This window comes from Uranotaenia lowii, chromosome 2 (assembly GCF_029784155.1).
Source record: "Uranotaenia lowii strain MFRU-FL chromosome 2, ASM2978415v1, whole genome shotgun sequence".
Taxonomy (NCBI): Eukaryota; Metazoa; Arthropoda; class Insecta; order Diptera; family Culicidae; genus Uranotaenia; species Uranotaenia lowii.
The window spans coordinates 404,919,618-404,945,785 of NC_073692.1; the positions used below are offsets into that span (position 1 = coordinate 404,919,618).

Below are 26,168 nucleotides of genomic sequence, written 5' to 3' on the forward strand. Positions count from 1 at the left end.
GAACTATTCGATCTTCAAGAAAATCACCATTGACCGTAGGATAGATGCACTTGAAAAGTGGATCTAGAGAATCTCTCATTACAATTTTTAACGATTGAGTGCTACTTTGGGTTTAAAAAAGAACATAAAATTTCAAAGATGTTTAAACCTTCTATCTTCAAATAAAAAAATGCTTCCAAACGCTTTAACGCACGCACTCAATAAATATATCGGAATCGGTAGACAGAAGTTGCCCAATAATCAACTAAATTTTGAGTGACGATAAAGCACTTGGAACTGTTTGACATTGAATCTCAAATATATGAAAAGCTGAGCGAAATAAGAATAGTACCACGTACCACTTAAGTTTTTCCAAATCCAGATTATTTCTTAAAGTTTGCTATGTACAAGTGTATGATAATGCTTTTAGAAACTATCTGATATCTGTATTTTAAGGCGTCTTCTAGTATTCCAAAGGTTTTAAAGTGGTTTTTAAGAATTTTCCTCTAGCACAAAGGAATTCGTCATTTGATCTATAAGGTACTTGATCAAACTGCTTAATTTTTTCACTAGAATGACTTGAAATGATAAAACAAACGTTCTGGGTAAATTTTGAATAAGTAAACACTGGTTGGAACTTAATTTTTTTTACAGTTTCAAGTCGTAGATGGCAGCACTATCTTCAAGTTAAAACCAAATTAAGTGTTGATGAATCTCATCACTGTAGGTCACCCTGAAATTATGATAACGCCGCCGTAAAGTAAACTAGCAGGCTAACAATTTATCCACCGCTATAATGATGCCAGTTGTTCATTCTTTTGTAATTTGGTTCATCATTAAGCGGGAAAAGTTGAAATTAAGGCAAAAGACAAAATAAAAATCCTCTTTGGTTTTTGGTCCTATCCGAATTGGTCTGACGCAACAAGTGTCAATATTGATTTTACGGGTTTAGGTATATATTCATCATTTTGAGGCAATTTCCCAACACAGCTTTGTTGGAGTTCACGCTGAAGAAAGCATTTCTTAATTTGCAAAAACTCAACAGCACAAGATTATTCCACCGCCGTAGATTCTACTCATCTACACGTCCGATTATTTTGCAAATCATACCAATAATACTGCTAGACATCGGATGTATCAAGCTTCATCGGAAAGTAAACATTATTTTCAATTCCGTTCAACAGCAAGATAGTGCTGCCATCTACGATTTAAAATGAAAAATATTATGTTTGACTGATTTAAAAATTAATACTGTTTAATGAGAAGCCTGTTTATTTTTGGTATTCAAATTCGGCCTAAAATCTATGATACATCATTTCACATCATGTTCATGAAGAAATTAAGCAGTTTTAAAAAGTATTATAGCTAAAATGTCAAATTTCTGAGTGCTAGAGGAAATTAATCTCTTAAAATCCCTTTAAATCTTTGGAACACTAGAAAACGCCTAAAAATGTAGTTATCTATTCAAAAAGTTCGTAGAAGTATTACTATTCAGTTTTAAACCGCAAATTTCAAGAAATAATCTTAATTTTTGTAGGAAAACATAAGTGATAAAACTATTCTTATTCGCACCTTTGGTCCTCAACGCCAATTGCTTCATCCAAAAAAAGTAAACTTGTTCTTGATTTATTTGTTGTAGAATTGTAGAATCAAATTATGACGATTTTCAGTCATTCGTATTTTAACAAGCAAAATTTAGTGGTACTATTCTTGTTTAGGTCACTGTATTAACACACTATATAGTGATTTCAAAGTAGTCGAAGATTCCTTTGAATTCAGCTACAGTATTTGAAAGACCCAAATACTAGTATTTCACTAGCTACTTGCTAGCATCCTCAGTGGGTTATCGACTTAGTCGATAGGTGAACTAACTGAACTAGGTGAACTAATCCCAAAAACGAATGACGCAACGTACCGGTCTCATTAATTTTGCACGGCAGCACCACCGTCGATCCGATGGCTATGCTGTACTTCTGGCCGAGTGTCAGGAATCCGGGCGAGTATTTGTCCTCCTCGAGGTAGTTGCTGTCCGCGTAGAGCGGCGAGGGAGATGGTTCTGTGCCTGAAAGAAGTAGAAAGAGAAAATAAGGTTAGAAAAAAGCTGCATTTTTCGTCACGAGAAAATTCTTATTTAGGCTAGTAGGGAAAAATTCTGGTACCAGATTTTCATTTGCTATGAGACGTTTAACTCTTATGTGGAACATTCATTCAGTTTTTTGTGAGATTTTTTATTTGAATGAACTAAATGGATGACGTCAATTTTGAAGCAGACTAAATTTCCTGATCCGGGTTAGCGTGTTCCATATGGTTTAGTAACTTAGAGAAATTTCAAGCCACGTACATGGCTCAATCAACACAAATTGAGTTTAGTTTTCTTTACCGGGCATTCTATCCTTCCTGATTTGATGGACAGACAGCTTTTACCAAAATTCGAAAATCCAATTGTTGCTGATGAATTTTACAAAGGTACAAACTTCCTAAAGACTTGACTCAGACTCGGGATGATGAGTTGGTAAGAAATTTCCATTTCCCCATTTCCTACAGGTTCCCGGTCCAGCATTCTTTCCCGTTTTCGGAAATCGTGTAGTGATAATCGTTTTCTCTCTTTCGGTTTTCTAACATTCTGTGGAAGCTGCACATTATGTGACGTTCCGGGTTTATGGGAGCAGTTCCTTCCACTAAAAATGGTAGAGATACGTGAATGGGGTCCAGGGCACACAGTTTTACCCCAGGAAACGAAACTCATGGTGATAAAGCTCATCGGAGAACTGAGCACTCTGTGCGGGAACGTGCTTCAATTGCCAAAAATCTTTTACCCTAAGGCAGCAGGTTCTAGCACCTTTTGTTAAAGTTTTTTGCATGAAGCAAAAAAAAAAAAACTGAGTGGAAGAAACTAACTGATAGCTGTCTTGTTCTTGAAGTAGAAACTTTTCGATCAAGACCGGAAAAACTCTTCTGCTGGTTGGATGAAATTATACAGACGGTGAACGAGGTGACTTGAACTTATTTGTTCAGAATTTTCGGAGCAACAGATAGCAGGGCTGAAACAGAAATTTGAATTCTTTTTTCCACTTTGTGAAAATATCATTCAAATTTAAGAACAACTTCAATGTCTTGTAATGGGATAAAGTTGTTCAACAGAATATTTACCATCAGCTGGTCGTGTCAAAATGACGTAAGACCCAAAGTTTGGCAAACAATTTTCCTCGTTTTGTACAAAGTTGGTTCAAAAGATTGATACATAAATGTTTAGCACCCAAAGAGTTTTCACATCTTTGAATTTTCCTTCATACTAAATGAGTAAAGTTTTACAGTTTCTACCGACCATACGCACATTAGGATGAATGTATGGGAAAAACTTAATGATCGAATTTTGAAAACCGACCATATACTTTTTTGTAGATTGGCCCAAAAAAACTGACCTGTGCAAAATTTCAACTCAATCGGACTTGATTTGTCGCTAGGTGTGCTCTAAGTTACGGTTTCTTGATCCTCAAAAATCACCAAATGAGGGACCAAGGAAATCAGAAAATCGAAATTTTAATTTTAATGTCAAATGACTTAAAAATGCATAAAATGTCAGAATCTGATGTTGTCATGAAAAAAAAAAGTCAAAAATCGACTTAAATTTTCCAAAATTACCAAAGAGGGGACCAATAAAAATTCAGAAAATCGAAATTTAAATTTTGATGTCAAATAATTTAGAATCGCATAAATCGCATAGATATTTCAAGATTTAGAAATTACATTTTTAACATACATTTAAAATTTTCGAAAACAAAACAAATTTTTCCCAACTTGAAACTCAACTTATAGATTTTTGAACGTAGATAAACGTTTTGAGATATTTTAACTTAACATTTAGTTATTGATGATTATGTGGAAAAATCTCATGTTGATCAAAGTTACCCCGGTGATTAATGTTACTCCGTTTCACGGTACTCGACGTATTAAGACTCTTAATTAGATTTTGATTTGATGATATATCATTAAATTAAATTCCATCTGTATTCATAAAATTCAACATTTTAACCAAAGGGGTGGAACGAAGTTCATCCTTTTGAATTATTTTCCAAACCATTAGAATTTCCACATATGGTCGAAGCAAGCCATGCTCGAGAACAAACGTTTTTTCTTTTCGACGTAGAGATTTTCTCATTTGTTTTTGTCGTTAAAACATCTACATTGATTTTTTTGAGGACTTCTTTTGCGAAAAATGTGTGAAAAGTGATAAAATATCTGCAAGTGTAAAAAATCATACAAATCCCCGTCGCCTGAAAAAAGTTTTGGATTATCTGTTTGAATAAGCGTCAAATTTTGGAAGTTTCGTGTGAGATCAATAATTTTTTTTGTTCTCTTGTGATTCCAAATTAGCAAATTAAACATTATCTTTTATAACAAAACCCTATATAATCATATGAAGCGTTTGGCAGGGAACTCCAAGCTTTATTCCTCTCCTATTTCTGTTTTCTATTCAATTTTGAAATAAACCTGCTCAAGATACACGCTGATTTCATCAATTTGAAAAAAAGCAATCTGACCAATGAAATCAAGTACCTGATTTTAGGTGCAATTAAAATCTCCGATTTTAGAAAAGTTTCATCTTAAATTATTTATGAAACTATTTTTAAGGAATGTTCCATCTTTGAAATTGTTTTAGGTACAGTTGTTGTGTTTTATTTTGCATTGTATGATCTTGGTTTGTTTCTTTTATCATGCCTCGTATTTATCCCATCTTGTTGAAATCAATACTGATGTTATGAAATCGCTTGGTATATCTTTGTACCTGAAAATATTCACATTTTCGTAGATGATGAAAAGAATTAGAGAAAAATGAGCTATCAAAGAACGAAAGAACATAAGCCGAAAATATCATGAATTTTTCGAAAAAGATACAACGGCTCACCGGCAGGACTCGAACCTGCAATCTCCGCTTCAGTACAACGGCGCGTTAGCCAATTTCACCACGGTGAACGTGAAGAAACCGGCGAACCCGTGCAATCGAGCTCTGCCGATCAACTGCTGGACCTTCTATCGAAAACACCATGTATATCCCGCATGTGATCTTTCCCGAAAAATTCATGATACGGCTTATGTTCTTTCGTTCTTTGATAGCTAATTTTTCTCTAATTCTTTCCATCATCTACGAAAATGTGCCCATCTTGTTGTTATCATCTTTTTTTGTTTCATTTTATTTAGGTTAACTATCTTTGAATTTTACTTTTTTATCTGGTTGTAGGGATGTCAAACCACCGATCATTAGTTGTCAAGAACAATCTTGTTTCTATTGAAAAAAACTTGAAATATTTTCTCACTGATACCGCTTTTATTGCAAAAAACTGCCCAAAGACCGTGCTAATTCCTTAAAATTGCTTTAGAAATACCGTTTAAAAAACCGAGCAATTAAAACAATGGCAGATCTAAGTATATTTTTCCCGACCGTGCTATATAGGTTGAGTTTTTCTCTTTAACGTGTAAATATCGTAGTAGTTGCATTCCTGTCGCATCATTCAATTCTTTGATTTTGTCCGTCGATTCCCATCAGAGTTCCGAATCATGTAATAGATCATTTTTGATGATATGCTAAACCAAAGCAAAAGGATAGGATTTTCAATGTTATTCGTGTAATCCGGAGTTTTATTATTGATGAAAAACTGATCGAGATTAGGATCAGGATCAGGACTAGGATCAAGATAAGGATCAGGATTAGAATTAGTATCAGGATTAGGATCAGGATTAGAATCAGGATTAGAATTAGAATTAGTATCAGAATTAGGATCAGGGTTAGAATCAGGATTAGGATTAGGAATAGGTTCAGCATTAGGATCAGGATTAGGATCAGGATTAGGATCAGGATAAGGATCAGGATTAGGATCAGAATGAGGATCAGGGTTGAGATCAGGATTAGGATCAGGATTAGGATCAGGATTAGAATCAGTATTAGGATCAGGATTAGGATCAGGATTAGGATCAGGATTAGGATCAGGATTAGGATCAGGATTAGGATCAGGATTAGGATCAGGATTAGGATCAGGATTAGGATCAGGATTAGGATCAGGATTAGGATCAGGATAAGAATCAGGATTAGGATCAGGATTAGGATCAGTATTAGGATCAGTATTTGGATCAGGATTAGGATCAGAATTAGGATCAGGATTAGGATCAGGATTAGGATCAGGATTAGGATCTTGCTCTGGATCAGGATTAGGATCAGGATTTGGATTAGGATTAGGATCAGGATTAGGATCAGCATTAGGATCAGGATTAGGATCAGCATTAGAATCAGAGTTAGGATCAGGATATGGATCAGGATTAGGATCAGGATAAGGATCAGGATTAGGATCAGGATTAGGATCAGGATAAGGATCAAAATAAGGATCAGGATTAGGATCAGAATGAGGATCAGGATTAGGATCAGGATCAGGATTGAAATCAGGATTAGGATCAGGATTAGGATCAGGATTAGGATCAGGATTAGGATCAGCATTAGGATCAGGATTAGGATCAGGATTAGGATCAGGATTAGTTTCAGGATTAGTATAAGGATTAAGATAAGGAACAAGATTTAGATCAGAATGTGGATCTGTATTAAGATCTGTATGTGGATCAGGATTAAGATTTGAATTTGTATCTGAATCAAGATTTGAGATCGGGATCAAGATCTAGATCACAATCAGGAATAGAATCAGGATCAGAATCTTAATCTTGATCAGTATGAAGATCTGGATCTTGCTCTGGATCAGGATTTAGATCAGAGGTCAGAATCAAGATCAGAGGTCAGAATCTGGATCTGGATCAGTATGTGGATCAGGATCTAGATCATGATGAGAATTAGGATAATGATTTTGATCAGCACTAGAATGATCAGAATCAGCAATCAAAATCAAAATCAGAATCAGGATCAGGACCATGAACAGATTTTTAAAAACAATCAAAACATGATAAAGATCATAATAATGATTAGGATCAGGTTTAGGAATAAGATAAATGCATTTTGAGCAAGATCGGATTCAGGATCTGCATCAGGATTATCGACAAGAGTCAGAATATCGTAATTCTTATCTTGAAATCGTGTCTCACACACAACCTTTTCATGTATTCGTCGACTTTAACTGACCGGGAAAAATGAAAGTGAACTTAATTAAAGTTTATCATCGATATAAACTACCTACTTGATATAAAAGACTTCAATCTTCTGTTTAGTGATGCAAAGAAAAACCATTCCTTTTTTTGGAATTTAGAGGTTTCGATCATTTTTCTTACATTCTATAAAAATTCACACTTGCTTTTCGTTTCATCTAACTTTGACTTCAGTAGATTCAGTTACGAGAAGTGTGCTTTTCTTTTGAACGAACTGGTCACACGAAATAAAGACAATTATTTCCAAAGTATCCTGTTGATTGTTGCTTCGATTTAATTCTTTATCTGTAATCTGGAATTTCTGTAATTTATATCAAACAGATTCTGCTGTGAACTTATTTTATGTTCGGTTTCAGCACAGATAACATTCGATATTTTTTGCAGCAATTGAGAGCCTCATCTAAAGATTTACGTAACGGTCGCCAAATAAATCTTATAATCAAACCTACAGGACTTATTTCAGGTCCCTCAACCCCGTGTATGTTTTGGTATTTTTTCAGTGGTTCCGAAAATTTGTACCAGAATTAATACTTGAATCTAGTCATAAGTTATCAACGGAAAACGATAAATCTTCGAGCCGAGTCTTAACCAAGAAAAAAGATCAACCTCAAAACAGCTTCAGCTTCATCAAACATTTCCGTTGGGGTTCCATTTTTTATTCTTCTACTAGTTGGCTTTTAACTTTAACGCCGACTTCGTACGTGGGGCTGTACTTGATAATAATTTTCCTCAATTCAAAAGTTATTTCTCGGGCAGCAGCAGGACACGGAAGCTCCAAGGCTGCTGCACATATGTATGTATGTGCTATGCAAACGTGTGTGCCCGGAGTGGAACAACTTTTTTTTGTCTTCCCTCATCGCTGCGCTGCAGCAGCAGTCATTGAAATTTAATCCAATTTCCTGGATTTGCTTCCCCACTACTTGCTTATCGAGTGAGGGTGTGTAAGGAGGGCCGGGAGGGTTTCAGTTTCCAATCCGGAATCCTGTCCGGTTTGTGCCGTGGAGAAAACGGAACTATAAATTCCGAACTGTTCCCAAGCCCGGGCACATACCGATTCGAGGAACCGAAACCGGAGGCGGCTGGCCGTGTATCTTGACTCAGCTGCCGGGCTGTCAGTTTGCTTGAAACCTCCTCTCGTGACTTGTTCCGGAAGACGAGAAGATAGTTTTGTGATAGGATTTTTTTCGAGTTCATTTTTTATTTCGCCTCCTAATCCAAGCCTTCGCGTGGAATATGCGGGTTCAGTATCCGAGACAGTCATGCGCCCCCCCCTTCATAATCGATAGTTCTAGTTTTGCAAACTTGCTACGTGATTATGCAGCTCCAGCCAAGTTCGAGGAATCGTGTCGCATGTGGCACCGATAAATGTTTTTTTTCTTGTTTGATAAAGAGCATTTGCAGAAGACTCAGAGTGCAGTGTTTCATATTTTTAAGACGGTACGGTTGTGTCTTTTTCAAGGTTTCTGGTGATTGGAAAAGTTTTTTTCTTCGATGGGAATTATGAGAGCAGCTTTGGAACGATAATCAGCGAATTCGCCTGCAATTTCATCGGAAATACTAGATAGCTTTTTTTTTTTAAATTTATCTTAGAAGACACCTGTTGAGAAACAACTGAAAATTATAAGCTACGTTTAAATTAGCTTTTTCACTCCTACAACCACATAAACGGCTACTAGAATCATCCTAAGTTCATTCCCAAAAAGAGACTACAAATCTGGCTTTGAATCCAAACTTGAGCCTGCTTCCTTTTGATATATGATATCTCCACCTTGGAAGTGTAATCCGAAACTCCCCGGGAGGAAACAGGATTGGCTCCGAATTAAGAACCACATTTGCCTGCCGCAAAATTTCCTTTCTTCAGTTCGATCCGAGAAAGCTGATCTCCACCCACTCCTACTGAAGCTGTCCATAAATTTCTCTTTCAAGTGGCTTCTTTCCGTTAATCCTACCCACAGCAGGGAGCGATTTCCTTTGGACCAAAATTCGGCACGGATTCAAGGTTGTGCGAAAACTTTCCTTTATCGTCGAGGTACAATTTGCCAACGTTGCAATTTTTCCAAAATCTTTGTAGGAGCTGAGAACACCGAGGAGACTCTTGAGGGGATTTGGAATAAATTTTTTCTTTTCACTTTTGAACTTTTTTTTGCAACTTTTCAACTTGATAGCGTTACTAATAAGTTTGGTTCGATTCCCGGAACCCTAATGCGTAAGAGTTGAAATCGACTAGTTTGTTCTCTTTAGAGAATATCTACCAAAACTGAAAAAAGTCAATTTGATATACATTTAATATCACACTGATTTACAAAACTCAACACGACAAAAGATCAAAAAATTATCCAGTTCAATTAACAAGGTAATATTTGCTCGACAATCGAGTCAGTGAGTGATCTCGAATAGTCTAATGCATTGCGGATTTTTCCACAATTTTCACAAAGAAACCAAAAAAAAAATTCAAAGTTTTTGAGTAAACTTCAGCAAAATCGATTAACGGTATGGAAATTTTCAACGGTTGTTTCAAATAATTTCGCTGATTTACTTTTATAAACCTTTAAATATTTAAGTGCTCCAAAAAGTTTTTGGAAGTCTGCAATTACATTAATAAAATATTAATTTCATTTTTTTGCATTTTTTCTTTGCTTTTATATATAATAACACCTAAATTTTGCCCGGTTTTTGGATTTGAAAAATTGAAATCCATGCCCGGATTTAAAGCTTAGTTCTTTTAGAAATGGGACACTTTCTTTTGCTAATAGCTCGTTTAATAGTTATCGGACATTCAAAATTTTGACAGCATTTTGTTGCCTGTAAAAAGTACTATTCGACTAATTTTTTTCCAAAATTTTAAATTCATGCGTTTTGAGATATTTATGATGCAAGAGAAAAAGGAAAGAAGAGAAAGGAGATTTGCACAGTTTCATTCAAAATCCATCATTATCAAATTGATAGCCGACAAAACCGTTGATTATTCAAAGAACTACTGTGTGTAAGTGGTGGAAAAGTATGGAAATACTGTCAAAAATGTTCACAAAGTTCGAATCAAGCATTTGAGTGAAGCAAATGATCGGCAACTGCGGCTAAGGGCATTAGGGAAGTCAAGTCTCATACCAGCATTTTGAATTTTCAATATGCGACAAACTAAGAGTAGATCGCTGAAATTTCCAAAAAAAAAATTTCTCCGATAAGCTGAAAGTGTTGCCTCTTAATGAGCCATTCAAACCTTACCTCCAACAAAAATTTTTTGCTAGATCCACAGCTCGTAAGCTGTATATCTGGTTCCGAGGCTATGGGACAGATGATTTCTGATGAACGACAAAACTTATGAAATACCCTATTTTAAACAAATTCCAGCGTTTGAATCCTATACCATGTCTGCTCGTGGCAAGGTCCCGAGTATATTAAAGTATGTATTTGCTGGTTATTTCGTATAGAATATAATGATTTGCCAAAATTCTGCTCATGTGGAAAAAAAACGACAATTTTAAAAACGAAAACTATTGTTTTCAATCTTTTCAAAAGCCTAAAAAGAGTAATCTTTTATGTACCCTTCGCAACCTACGATCTATTCTAATCGATTATACTTTAAGTTCTATCTCCTCATGGTTTTACTTCGTTATTGCCAGATTTTGCCAGCAGAAATTTCATTAAAACGCTCAAAAATTGGCTCAAAAATAATCAAATTTGTTAATTTTGAAACAGCTGTATCCACTAAAGTGGCCGCAGTTTCTTTTAAAAGAGAAGAATTGGTCCGAAAAGTATCAGAAATTGAAGGACGGGGATGTAGCCACCTAAAATACAGATTAGACGAAGTATTAGTTTGAAACTCTGATCATTATCATGACTGAAAAAAGTGTTCGCTGGCCGAAGGGAGGTATCAAGAATAAAGTAGAATTTATTCTTACAAAAAAACGAAAAATATTTTTTTTCGAATTTTTTCATGAATTGTCATAAGATTACCTTCATTTCCTTCATAGAAAGTATTTAGATCAAACGGATGGTTTTTGAGATACACGCATTCGTAACTGTCCCATTTCTAAAAGAACTAAGCTTTAGCCAGGTTTTTTTTTTGAAAAAATGCCCGGGATTGCTAGGCCCGGATGGGAGTGGAAAAAATTCTGGCAACCTTAGAATAAGCCCATGCTGTTTTTGAAAAGCTATTTTAATGAATGTGTGAGATATTGAACAAAGTATGCGAACAAATTTAAAAAATCCAATTTATTATTTTTTTTAAAGAGCCGTTTATGAAAAATCGCTGCTATTTTTCTGATTTACAAATTTAAACAAATTTTTTAATCAAATGAATCACATATACCTTCCTACACCCAATTAACAAGGTTTGGAAGAAATTTGCAAGATCGTATTAAAATCAATTTAGAATTTAAAATTTTTTCCAACTTTGATTGGCCATAACTTTTATAATACTCGAAATAACGACCTCAAGGTACAACGACTGTCCCGTCGGTGAGTCGTTTTATATTTTTTTTTTAAAATAATGATATTCACGGAATGTTCATTCTTGTTTTGAAATTTTGAGAGCGATATTTTAATTTTTTTTTTACAATTAGCATAAGTTCGAAATTCTTGGTTTAAAAACCATTAAAAAAAAATCAAAGATCAAGTTTTGATATTGACGGCATATTTTTAGCATGTTGGAATATTTTTTTAACAGTAGTGTTGTGGCCATGAAAAGCCATTGGTGGACTGTGGGTGTGGCGCTTGGCAATACTACCACTGCTTACCCTTTCCCCTTCTGGGACAACCCCTGGGGGTTGCCGAACAGTGGAGGCAGGCAAGGTTGCCGAAAAAAATTCTGTGTTTTGACAAAAAAAATTCTAACTTTCTGTGATTTTACCCAAAAATTCTGTGACGGTTTTCTGTGATGCTTTTAGCATTAATCACATTCAAAAATCTTGACAAATTGCGTCTTTTTTACATTTTACTTAAGAAAAATCTATTGATATTATCAATTTTATCATATTTTTTTTCCTTTTTTAAGATAATTACCGAAAATTTCTGTTGACTTAAAAATTGAATTTTGAAAAATACGTAAAAAATTTCAAAATTCTGTGAAATCTTTGAATCAGCTTTGAATGATCTCTAGAATTCTGTGTTCTGTGACACAGATTCTGTGACGAAAATTGTCTCAAAATTCTGTGAAATTATAGATTTTTCTGTGATTTCGGCAACCTTGGAGGCAGGTCCAAAGACTGTCTGCCTGGAGGCCAAGGCCAATCGATGTGAGCGCTTGAGAAACTACCACTGATGGTCCGCTCCCCTCGTGGGATTGAACCTTAAGAGACAACCACGCATGGTTGTCCCATCAGTGGAGGCAGGTCCATTTGACGCTGCCTGGCGGCCAAGGCTCGGGGGGATCTCGATCGCCCGGTTGACCGAGATCCAAAACTCTTTCTGGATTGAGGGGCTCTGAAAAGAGCCGATTGTGGCAGCTGGACCCGGGAGCAAGGCGTCGGAGCGAAGCAGCGGAAGAAAGCACAAGACACTCTTTCTCGGCTTAAATACTATTTTATTTCTCTACTTAACTATTTACACTATTATTTACACTACCGTCCTTCTTGACGGTTTGATAAAGACTGACTAGAGGCGCATCAAAGAATGCGCCCTTAAATAGGCTGACGAACAAGCACACAAGCACGTGCTTGCATCAGATGGAACCGCCTCGAACCTTCTAGGCGCTTTCAGCGAGAGCAGCCGTCTTGCTCTCTCAGTGCGATACTCTCGCGTATTTTCTTCGTCGCTCTCTCCAACTTCAGTCCACTGGTCGGACTGAACACACTCGCCACCAGAAAAAATGCTTGCAGAGGAATTGCCTCGGCTACTGGAAGGATTATCGTCGACCTCGGTGGCCCTCGGGAATGTGCCGCTGCTGGATGAGGCTTTCGTGGAAGCACCACTCTTTGTTCGCCACCAGAAAGAATGTTCGGGAACGGTTGGCTTGGTTTGTGGAACATTCTCGTCGATGTTTCTGGAACGCTTCTGGAAGATCGGAAATAGCAGCATGTGGGAATGCGCCGCTGCGTGTTGTATTCCTCCATCTTATTGTTCGCGTTGACACTTTTAGAAGAAGACTGCCTTGCGCTGATACTTCTTCGTCTTGAATTGCATTTGAGGAACATTCTCGACCTTGGGCTGCTCTTCCATCATTTGCTGATTGTTGACGTGTCGCTCTTGGAGAAGACCATTCTTGACTTGGTTGGCTGTTCTCACCTCTTCTCGGATTTATCGATTGCTTGCTGAGCCAATCTCAACCTTGATGTGGATTCCGGTAGTGCCAGCTCGTTCTAGATGATTCCATATCTCGATTTGCTCGTTCTCGTTGTCTTCTCGATGCTTGCTTCCTTCCAACTCCGCTCGCCTACTTTGCTGCCCGATCCACTCCACACATTCATGACGGAGGTACTCCGTCGAAAGGTACCGGCTTCTACATCCGGTTCGAAGGACCATTTCATGTTGTGGCCATGAAAAGCCATTGGTGGACTGTGGGTGCGGCGCTTGGCAATACTACCACTGCTTGCCCTTTCCCCTTCTGGGATTGGGCTTCGACAACCCCTGGTGGTTGCCGAACAGTGGAGGCAGGTCCAAAGACTGTCTGCCTGGAGGCCAAGGCCAATCGATGTGAGCGCTTGGGAAACTACCACTGATGGTTCGCTCCCCTCGTGGGATTGAACCTTAAGAGACAACCACGCATGGTTGTCCCATCAGTGGAGGCAGGTCCACTTGACGCTGCCTGGCGGCCAAGGCTCGGGGGGATCTCGATCGCCCGGTTGACCGAGATCCAAAACTCTTTCTGGATTGGGGGGCTCTGAAAAGAGCCGATTGTGGCAGCTGGACCCGGGAGCAAGGCGTCGGAGCGAAGCAGCGGAAGAAAGCACAAGACACTCTTTCTCGGCTTAAATACTTTTTTATTTCTCTACTTAACTATTTACACTATTATTTACACTACCGTCCTTCTTGACGGTTTGATAAAGACTGACTAAAGGCGCATCAAAGAATGCGCCCTTAAATAGGCTGACGAACAAGCACACAAGCACGTGCTTGCATCAGATGGAACCGCCTCGAACCTTCTAGGCGCTTTCAGCGAGAGCAGCCGTCTTGCTCTCTCAGTGCGATACTCTCGCGTATTTTCTTCGTCGCTCTCTCCAACTTCAGTCCACTGGTCGGACTGAACAAGTAGAATAATAACAACGATTCTCAATGGTTTCAAACTTTTGCGATTGTATCATCGAAAGTTTTATTAGCTGACGGGTTTGTGATAAGCTTCCATAATATTTCCGTAAAGAAAATACCGAGTCGATGGGTGGTGATAGAGAAACAACAGAGGGATCAATAGTGGGCGCCAATGCAAGATATAGGGTAAAACTGTACAAAACGCACCAGCTAAGCATAATTGCTATTTATAGCGATACCAATCATTTAAGAACCAAATTGAGAGTTGACAACGATTCAAGGATGAAATCTACGTATTATCAAAAAGAAAAAATATGATAAAAACTCGATTTTGACTAGATTTTTGTAAAAAAAACTAAAACAGCCAGAAAACAAACCGCGGGGTAGAACGCCAAAACTAGTGGACAGAATGCACCAAACAGGAAGGGTGGTAAGAAATAGAACGATGATTATACGGAATGTAATTATTGAAACACCAAATGTTTAATTACATGTTCATCGTAGTTTTTTAAACTACCATTTTTTGGCTAAAAATCATTAAGTATTGCTAAACTGATCGAAAATTTCGCTTTTCAAAATACACTTTTTAATATCCTTATATATAAAACGCCTTCAAGTAGGCAACGAAATTCAATTTTTTCGACTGATATAGTGATATCGCGGCAAACATGGCGGCCGATAATTTTTTCGAATCGATTATTGGTGCACCGTTTTAACTCGAACAAGGACGAAATTTGTTATAATTATGCAATGTTATCGTCATTTGGGAGTCAGCAAATAAAAAGAAAGGCATTTTGTTTTGATATTCGGGTTTTGTCAAAAGTTAACAGCATTCAAAATTTGAGCGTAAAACACGTGGTCTTGTGGGCATTCTGCCCCAAATTTCATATGTTTGATTTTGGATAAAATTTGTAGGAAGTTAGTAAAATACAACAAAATATTTATAGTCTTCCGAAAAAGCACATGAGTGGTAAAACGATAAGCTGTAGTTTGATCAGATTGCGCAGGCTGTTTTACCATAAAACCTTATATGTAACCAGGCCCTGGCAATTTCACTTTCAATCGTCAATCGTCACTCAAAAATTAACACAGATGGCGTCATTCGAAAGAGCTTCACTGTCAATTCCCTCTCACACCAGCTTCTCTTCACATTCGGAAAACGCTAATTTCACTCCGCTTTCACCTCGGTCTCCTTCGTTCGAAACTGACAATCGTCAATTTCATTTCAAAACGAAATTCGAGCATATCCCTTTCAATGAAAGTTTCATTGCGTATACTCGCATACCTCCGAAAACAAAGCCGGCTGATGCCGGCTGGAAAACAACAATATACACCAACAATTTGCTGGCGCCCAAGGAATACACCAACAATTGCTTGAAGATGCACACGGTGCCGGGCCGACACGGCCGGACGCACCCACATAAAATAACAACAATTGCTTGAAGACGCACAAGGTGCCAGGCCGACACGGCCGGTAGACGCATCAACAAAAATACCAACAATTGCACGGGGCACATCAAGAAATCTGTTGCCACGCGACTGGTGTGTGTGTGTGTATGCTAGTTGCTGCCTGTTTTGCTGCATTGAAAGTCTCGTTTGACGTCGAAATTGATGACACTGATTGCGGGCAGTTTCAAGCATCATTGAAATTCTCTTCTGCTGACTTTTGAATTTCTTTCTTTCACCCGAGCAGTGAATATGAGAGGATTCACTTTCATTCGAGTAATGAAAGTGAACTGCTCGAAATTTAAATTTGTTGGAGTGAGACGAATAAAGGGAAATTTCAATTTCATTCTTTCCTTTCGACGATGCCGAGCCCTGTATGTAACTTATGAAAAATTACAAGTTTCACGCTGATTCCATTAATTCCTCTGTTTCTAAGAACTAAAGTAGATTTTGTGAACTTTTTATCTATTGAATGATGAAAAAGCTTGTTTACTACAATAAAAATTAAGAAAAACATCATTCGAAGCCATAGGTTAGTGTATATTTGAGAAAGAATGACATGGGCCATTTTACCCCGCTGGTGCGTCTTGTACAGTTTTCCCCTACATGGAGTATCGATAGAAGATCCAGCGGTTGACCGACGGAGCTGGTGTAATTGGCTAACGCGCCGTTGTACTGAAGCGGAAATCGCGGGTTCAAGTCCTGCCGGTGAGCCGTTTTTTTTTCGAAAAATTCATGATATTTAAAGCTGTCTTTCTTTCTTTGATATATCATGTTTCTCTAATACTTCCCATCACCTTTGAAAATGTGATCCATTAAACATTTTTTAATAGAGCAGTTCCGATATGACTGAAAAAAAAAAAAATGTTTGAGTTCCATCGCTATTGGTTTTTTCTTCACCCTAAGCATCTCCATCAATTAAATCCATTCCAATTCATCCGATAACAAATCTATCTTTTTTCCGCCTCAACCCAATTGAAAGCCTATAAGAGCTGATGGCATTAAACGGTAACGGCTGGTTGTGTGTCCGGAAAAATCCTTTTGCACAATGCACATTGGCATTCTTCGAACGAAATGGAGCTTGTGCCTTGTGTGTGTGTGTGTGTTTTTTTTTCTATATCACAACGAATCTGACGAACAGACATGAGTATGTGTACATTTGAGATTTCGCGAGATACGCTGTTTTTTCTCGCTTTTTTGCATACGAAAATCTGACGTAGTGGTGCTGCTGGGATTGTTTAAGCGTAGCGGATCGATGATTGTTCCGGGGAACGAACCCAGAACCCTGAAATATGTATAAAAAAAGCACCAAACGCAGCACACATTTTGCCAGAAAATTTGGTACACACTTTTTCGCACTCGTTTTCACTCCGGTAATCGCATTGTATACAAATATTGATTATTTTAAGCTGAAAAATCGCTCTTTGTGCCTTCGCTGCGTTGTTTGAGTGTGAGTTCAGCACATGTGAGCTCCAAAACCCAAAAAAAAAAAACCAAAAAAAAAGACTGAATGACTGTGGATGCGGGATGCGGAATGATTGTTTTATTTGACGCACAATAAATCAGCGGATCCAAGCCTGGCTCGGTAATAAATTCCTCGCCAAATGGACCGGATTTGCCGGGTGTCACATCATCGTGATCATCGTTGTCGTCGTCGTCGTCGAGTGATGGCACCTGCGTTCCCGTTCTGGTTTGGTTTGACTGGTGGCAATACCATTTGACCTTGAATTACTTTTTTTTAACACGGCGTTTTAATCTCCCCCCCGCCCCTTTCACTACATTTTTGACTTATTGGCTTTTCGGATTTAATCACTTCCTGTGTTGAATGGGCGTAGGTTGATTCGGATTGGAGTTTAGAGCGTATCATTCAGATCAAGGTTAGGTAAACATTGGTAAAACGGATTATGCTAATGAGGATTCCTGTAGAATTGGTAAATTGCTACTCTTAAATTGAATGTTTTAATCGCAGTTGAAAAGGTCAACTCCATTTTTTACTTTTATTGGCTCTCAATTCAAGCTTTTGAGATAAACTTTTATGTGCTTCCGTTTAAGAGATGAACTGATTTTTGATTGAAAATTTTAATACTTTCAGCAACATCCAATTTAAGCGAATTGCTATTTAAAGACTGAATCAGCGAAACATTTTCTCGACCAATAGAGTGAATAGGTTCACACATGTGTAATGCTTCTGCAGATCTAGGATTCTGTGAAGGAAGGATTTTGCTCTTTGAGTTAGATCTAGCTATAACCATGTGTTCCTCGAATCTATTTATCAGTTTCCTTATGGTTTGTTCAATGAACATCTTATCACAGTCGGAACAACTGATTCTGTACACAACAGATCTACTGGATCTTTAGTCGATCCTAAGATGGATTTTAGTTGATTATTTGAGCTAGTGAACACTAGCTCAATATCAAACTTTGTCAACTGTCGTCGCAAGCCAAGCCCATTGACACTGTTGAGCTCCATAGATTTTCGTTGAAACTACTTCTGAATGGGGGTCAAAGTTTCTGCGTGAACAATTTATCTCAAAATTTTGGCATGAAAAAAAAGGCGACTCTATGGGTAAAGACTTCTAGTAATTAGAAAAAGTTTTTAGCTTGTACCTACATCAGGGCCTTAGAAAGAGCTGCCTCATGTGAAGGGAGGGGGGATTTTGTGTCTGTTTTTTTTAAATATAATACTATTGCTTAAACAATGCATGAATAAAAAATGATTTTGTAATTTTAGAACTATTGAAGTATCCATTTTCAGTTCTTTTACATTAATAGTTTTTCAGAACTAAATGTTACTTTTAAAACTATGTCCTAAAATCAATAAATTGCTTGACTGATTTTTTTTTATAAAGCTTTTAGTAACGAAATAAGGAAGGATAGAGTGGGGTAACGTGGGCCATGGGGAAACGGGGGCCACTCTAAATATCTCAGCTGTGTGTAAAGGAAATGTCTGCCAAATCAAACAATTGTTTTTAAAGATTCTAACTGAAGCATTGGGGTGTTCTGATTCAAAAATTTCCTGAACGGTGTTGGAGGTGATCTGCGATTTCATTTAAGTTTATGTTATATTTTCAAGATTCAATAACATTTAATTGGAACTCAGGTTTTAAAAAATTAAATAGATCGAAAAGAACTAATCTGTTAAGGCTACGTTGATTTCATGAGTTCATTCTATTTTCTGGAAATTTCTTACCCTTTCTGACCATTTTGGAGAAAAAATTCTTAAAAGGTATATGTTTCATGGCTAAAAGACGCGTTGCATTTTGTTGCACCGTGTGAAATGACAGGAGTTAAGATTATTTTCAACACTTTCAGGTCATAATAAAAACTTGTCAAAAAAAATTCTGCTTCTGCTATTAAAAAAATATGCTACTAGAATATCAATCACAAAAAAACTTTTCAACAAAAAAGCGGATCTAAAGTCTCTTCTATGTAGCCAAAATATGTTAAACAAAAACACACGTTTATGATAAGTACCGTAAACTGGGGGAACTTTGATCACTTTTTTCATTCATTTTTTAATATTTTGGAAGGGGTTTCTTTTTCTTAACACCTAAAAGCTTTAAAACACTTACTGATGTAAGGAATATTAAACATGATCATTGATTGCAGTTAATTCAAACGACATTAGTGGTAATAATTAAATGTTTGTTACAAAACCAGACTTCGAGTTTCGGGATAACTTTGATCACTATGGTTTTTGCGTATCTCAACATCTTTAAATTTATTGTTTTGATGCCGTTTAGCAAAGAAGGCTCAAAACATCGATAACAGTAATTGAATTTTTTAACGTTTTCTTTCAAAAACAAATATACTCAAGAGATGGACAATGTTGCTGCATACATTTAGGGGCAAAAATTATAAACATTTTTCAATATTGTTTGGTCTCAAAAACAAATGAAATTTTACCTTCATACAATTCCCTAAGTCTTCGCACTGCTCCCACGTTCTTGTTTTTTTCAAGCTGAACCATTTGATAGGGTTTTTAGCCATTTTTTTCATACGGGCTTTTTCATGGAAATGACCGTTTTTTTAACATCCAAAAATCATCATCAAATGACCATAAAAATAACACTTAAACGAAACCTAAACCAGGAAAAAAGTTGAAATTTCACATGAAACCACCCATTTTCTCCTAAATGCTTAAATTTGATCAGGAGAAATGATTGTTTGTGAGCCTTAAAAAAACAGATATTTTAAGATTTTAAAATTACATTTTAAGTAACATTAAAAATCTCCTTATAAAAACAAAATTTATCTTATTTGTGGGCTTGTGATATAGCTCAGTTGACAAGTCTGTTGTCTCCTGAGCCGATGTCCACGAGTTCGAGCCCAAGAGCAAACATCGAACACAGTTGTACCGGATAAGTTTTTCAATAACGATCCGCCAACTGTAACGTTGATAAAGTCGCGAATGCCATAAAGATGGTAAAACGACTATAATCGAAACAAAAAAAAAATCTTATTTGTAACTCAACTTATAGGCTTTCAAACGTAGTAAACAGTTTTCAGATATTTTAACTTTATACTAAGTAATGCTGATTATCTGCAAAAAATTCATGTTGATCAAAGTTACCCCGCTGATCAAAGTTCCCCCAGTTTACGGTACGTACTTAAATTCTATGTTAACAAACAGTGAATCTGTAAACAGTTTTTCAGTGAATGATTTAAAAAAAATTGAGTTTGTTTAGTCACATTATTTATTTGGGCCCAACCATTTATGAATGAAGAAATAATGTACACATTTTAAAGGACAGGCTCTTGTTCAGTTCACGTGGCTGTTCATTTTCATCGGATTTTATTGATGTTCTGTAAATTTATTTGAATTTCATTTGAAAAAAGGAAAGTGGGATGACTTACATAATATTTTTACAATACAATTCGCCTAGAAACATTTTTCGAACATGTGCAAATGTGCTTAACGGAAGATGTATAAAGCGCCATACATCTTCCGTTAAGCACATTTGCACATGTTCGAAAAATGTTTCTAGGCGAATTGTATTGTAAAAATATTATGTAAGTCAACCCACTTTCCTTTTTTCAAATGTCCGCAAAGAGTCATACCATTATTTCATATGCATCAGGACTAAATTTATATATTTTCTACAACAATTCCTTTTCTAATTAACACTAATTTAAAATAGTTTTATTTTGAAAATCGTTTAAAAGTTTTAGATTTGTTCGGCAAAATATCAATCTGGGTCACATCAAGGCGTCATTAATTACCATGTGCTGTACAAATGTGCTGGGAATCATAAAGAAAAATATCACATCTAGGCTTCATAGCGCCACCACGTGCATTGACAGTATGCCTGGTTGAGAAAAACGCGCCCAAATGTTCCTACTAACCTAAGGTTGCCAGAATTTTGTCCACTCCCATCCGGGCCTAGCAATTCCGGGCATTTTTTCAAAAAAACCTGGCAAAATCCGGGCATGGATTTCAATTTTTCAAATCCAAAAACCGGGCAAAATTTAGGTGTGATTATATATAAAAGCAAAGAAAAAATGCAAAAAAAAAATGAAATTAATATTTTATTAATGTAATTAAAGACTTCCAAAAAGTTTTTGGAACACATAAATATTTAAAGGTTTATAAAAGTAAATCAGCGAAATTATTTGAAACATCCGTTGAAAATTTCCATACCGTTAATCGATTTTGCTGAAACTTACTCAAAAATTTTGATTTTTTTTGTTTCTTTGTGAAAATTGTGAAAAAATCCGGGCAATATCCGGACTTTTTTCACAATATCCGGGCAACCGGGCCGGACCGGACTTTCTCGAAATTTTGCATCAAATATCGGGCAAACCCGGATAAATCCGGGCAATCTGGCAAGCTTATACTAACCAGTATGCTATGCGCAAATCCGGGATATTTTATCTTAAAATCTTGCAAAATCCGGGCATTTGATTTCAAAACTAACGAACAAAAATCCGGGCAATATTTGGGAAAATTTGATCAAAACCCCGAAATTACTCAACAAATATCAAGGAAAAAATTTTAAAAAAAATCTTTAATCAAAATTTATCGACAGATTTTAAACCGTTTTACAGGCAACCAAAAAACCTTTCATGGTTAAAACTTGCTGAAAAAATCTCGCTATAGAGGTATAAATAAAAAAAAATTACAACACAATTTGTTGTTTTTTTTTAATGTTTGATCTGCCAAATAAAGTAAAAAATTCGGGCTTTTTTGAATGCCCAAAATTTGTATCATAGCCGGATAAAAACGGTCAATCTGGCAACCTTATCAAAACCAAAAGACTAATAAAACTCAGAATTTCTTGCAGATATTTTAAAGTGAAGATTACGTTTTTTAAATCTTTCGAATATTTGGTGGTGACAAAATTTGCAAAATAAACTTAAATTCTACTTTATATTCGTGATTTTCAGTTGAATTTTTCATACTAACCAACTTTGATAAAAAAAAAAAATTAAATTGAATTTAAAAAAAAATATTAGTCTGCAATCTTCTGCAAATTAAGTTCCTCATTGAAACATTCATCTTGATATTCTTACATTGAATTTTAAACTCATTCATAATCTGACTTTTGAATATAAAATTTTAATCTGTCTGAACCTGAATTGAAAATTAAAATTTTGAATCTGTTTTCAAGGATTCAAAAGGATTTCTGATATTTATAAAAAATAACTGATTCTTAATTCCAGATCAGAATTCAAAATACTAGCCAAAAAGTGAATTTTGTTTCATGATTCTGTTATTAAAAATCCGATGTTTTTGGTTTCAATTTGAAATCAATATTTCAATTATTTATTTTTAATTCAACATGAGGAACAAAATACGAATTTCAAATGATGAATCCTATTAATATTTTTCAATTCTGAACCGCCATCTAAATATGAAACAAAAACTCAGGACTGTTTTTAATTATCATTTTTCATATTCAGAAATTTATATTTAAACATTAAAATTGATATGAGTTTCAGAAATCATGAAATCAAATCATCAATTTCGACAAAATCTTGAAACTAGAATACGTGACTTCTGAAATCGATGAAACCAAATTTAAACTAGAATTTCAAAACAGCTTTCCCTTTCTAATTTTTAATGATGATTCGAACTGAAGATAACAATCCTAAACCGAAAATAATTTTGTTTTGTTAATATGTAGCCAGAACCTCCGAATAACTCATTTGAAATTTAAACTCAGAACTGAATTTCTATCAATAATGAGAAATTTTTTAAAACCATTGCAAAATTCTAAACCTGAGAAAAGTTTTCGAGGTTTTGGCATGATTTCTGAGTCAAGATTGTTACTCTTGAATAACCTCAATCATAAAAATTTGATTAGGAACTTAGAGTTTTGTGAGTGTAGAGTAGAATACCTCGATTGCTTTTTATAAACCATCATGGGGGGAGGGGGTTTATTGTTAAACTCCCCCACCCCCGTGTCTACGCCCATGACCTACATATGTGTTAGTGTTTTTTCTGTTGGTAACCACAGGTGGTAAATCCCGGTTTACGGATTTTATTCCAAGGCACGAAGAGCCACCGCGTCCCCCCCGTTTGCTACTCTGGGTCCATGGGTAGTAAAATGGGAAGACTCATGATCAAGGTTCCGAAATTGGATCATTTCTCCTTATCGTCAAGCGAGAGAATTCTCCGCCGAAACAAACATGGTGTATTTTCTCTCTGCTACAATCCCGCGTGACATTTTGTCAGCCTAGAGATAGTTCCTACTAAGAATCTTGTTTCATTGTATCCTACGGGCAGACGAATGCAACAAATCACCTATCTATAATGAAACAACTCAACGATGATAAGCTACATTGAAAATACATGTTGTCGCTTATCACCTCTGAATGCTATCTGTGAAGAGCGACTCAAGAGACAACTCTGAGCGATGTACTTCCTTCGTTTGTTTCCGAACTGGTTTGGTTGTAGCGTTCAGCAGAAGGATGGAGCAGTTTTACTAACAGGAGAATCGGCGTATACAAATCGTATACACGTTTTTTGACTTATTTGGAATTCGAAATTGTTCTGGAATTTTTACGATCCCACCTAGATAATTTTTAAATTACTTGTTTTTTCTTGATGGAAAACATGAGCTTACTGCTTATGCATGGTGGTGTCGTTCCAGTCGAATTGATTTGACTGAAAAATATACATTTCCTATCAAAAAAATACTTTTCTGCACTTTTCATGGTTGAATAGAAATAAATTATGCTTTGATGTTAAATTTGAAAATAAAAACTCACTCCAGATATTTTGTTTTGCAATGAATTTTTCAATGATTTTTTCAAAGAACTTCCACTCATTGTCTCTTTGACTTAACAAAAATCACTAGTATTGGTTGGGACAGATTTTAGTAAGAATTTGACTATATTTGCAGAAACAAGCTCTAAAATATGAAACAACTAGTTTTACAAACAAGTCGTCGCTTAAGTCTTGCATTGAACTTTCAACAAAGTAAAGTAAAGAGTAAAAATCTAGGTTTGTGACATTCTAGGACATGTTCCATTGTGGGAAATGGTCTATTCTTGGTAAAAATATTTAAGATAAATGATGCCTTCTGGAAAAAATGTTCTGAGGAATAGTTTGTATTTGTATTTGTAATAAAATACAAATTACAATTACAACAAAAAGTAAATTCTGGGGTTTGATTTTGGGAATTTGTCATTCTAGGCATAGCCGTAGAATGGGGGGATGGGGGGGGGGGGGGGTTGGCTGTTAACCCCCTCTCCCCACTCCCATGAGGGTCTAGGAAAAGTGAGCGGCTGTTTTACTCTACACAAAACAAGTTTAAAATTGGATTTTGATAATTGAGTGAGGTTATACAAGAGTGACAATCCTGAGTCAGAGCTGACGCCAAAATCCCGAAAACTAATCCGAATCCTGCTACAAATTTAAAAAATGATTGAAATTTATATCTGATATTGAATTTGAAATAAGACTAAGCTCAATCAGAGGTTCCCTATTATCAAAATAGAAATTGTATTTCTGTTTTCATATTTCAAATTTCGTATTTATGTAGTTTAGGATTCTTGATATTCGATTCACTTCGACATTAGAATATAGAATAGCAAAGGTGTTTCGAAATCGTTATTCAAATTTGGTTTTGCATTTCATTCAAAAAAATTTCCATGAATTTTTTCTTCAACTTCTATTTAATGCTTAAACTGCCGGCCAAAAGTTTGGATCACCCGCTAAAACATGCAAATTTTGATCGTTCAAATCTCAGCCGTCTTAGGACATATTGCAAATCTTCTGATCTCATTTGAAAGATAATGAGCAATAGCTATTTCGGAGGTATTTTGCCTAGAAATAATGTTTTAGTTTTGCACCTTAAACTTAACTTAAAGTTAGAACATTTTCAAAAAATCGCTCTCAATATTCAAAGCCGATCATCTCGAGATAGGGTGGACCAAATTTCAAAATTTGAGTTGGATTAGAATCCTTATTCTATATTTCTTTAAACACAATCAAAAAAATTTGTGCAAAAAATTAAGAATGTACCATTAGTTTATAAAAGAGACACTTAAGTTATCGTCCAAAAGTTTGGGATCACCCCTCAGTATGGATCATTCTTTTAAAAACATGCAAATTTATCTCATTCATATCTTTCTCATCTATCATCGTAATGCAGATCTTAAGGGTTCATTTGGAAGCTTAGGAATTGTTGTTTTTTCGTTAATTCATACAAAAATTATATTTCAAATCGATAACCATTTAAAATTTACCTGAAATTAATTGTTGTTTTGAAAATTCACAATTATGATTCTGATTTTTTTATGGTTATCGATTTAAAATATAATTTTTGAATGAATTTATGTAAAAACAACAATTCCTAAGCTTTCAAATGAACCCTTCAGATCTGCAATACGATGTTAGATGAGAAAGATATGAATGAGATAAATTTGCATGTTTTTAAAAGAATGATCCCAAATTCTTGGCCGATACACCATACTGAGGGGTGATCCCAAACTTTTGGACGATAACTCAAGTGTCTATTTTATCAATTTAAATTACATTCTTAAATTTTTGCACAAAATTTTTTGATTGTGTTTTAAGAAACATAGAATAAGGATTCTAATCCAACTCAAATTTTGAAATTTGGTCCACCCTATCTCGAGATGATCGGCTTTGAATATTGAGAGCGATTTTTTGAAAATGTTCTAACTTTAAGTTAAGTTTTAGGTGCAAAACTAAAACATTATTTCTAGGCAAAATACCTCCGAAATAGCTATTGCTCTTTATCTTTCAAATGAGATCAGAACATTTGCAATATGTTCTAAAACGGTTGAGATATGAACGATCAAAATTTGCATGTTTTTTAGTGGGTGATCGCAAACTTTTGGCCGGCAGTGTATGTGTTGAAAATTCATGGAATAATGGATAATTATTTTCTGATTATGTAAGATTCATCATTTGGAATTCATATTTTAATTCAGATTCGCAAGTTCGA

General features: G+C 35.8%; 1 protein-coding gene across 2 annotated transcripts in view; it reads right to left on the reverse strand.

Annotated features, from left to right (window-relative positions):
• Positions 1-26,168, reverse strand: part of LOC129743829 (lachesin-like) — a 573,951-nt gene that overhangs the window by 89,001 nt on the left and 458,782 nt on the right. For both annotated transcript variants that reach the window (XM_055736027.1, XM_055736028.1), the window contains exon 2: positions 1,895-2,041. In XM_055736027.1, the coding sequence (XP_055592002.1) occupies positions 1,895-2,041 (147 nt within the window). The remainder of the gene's footprint in view (positions 1-1,894; positions 2,042-26,168) is intronic.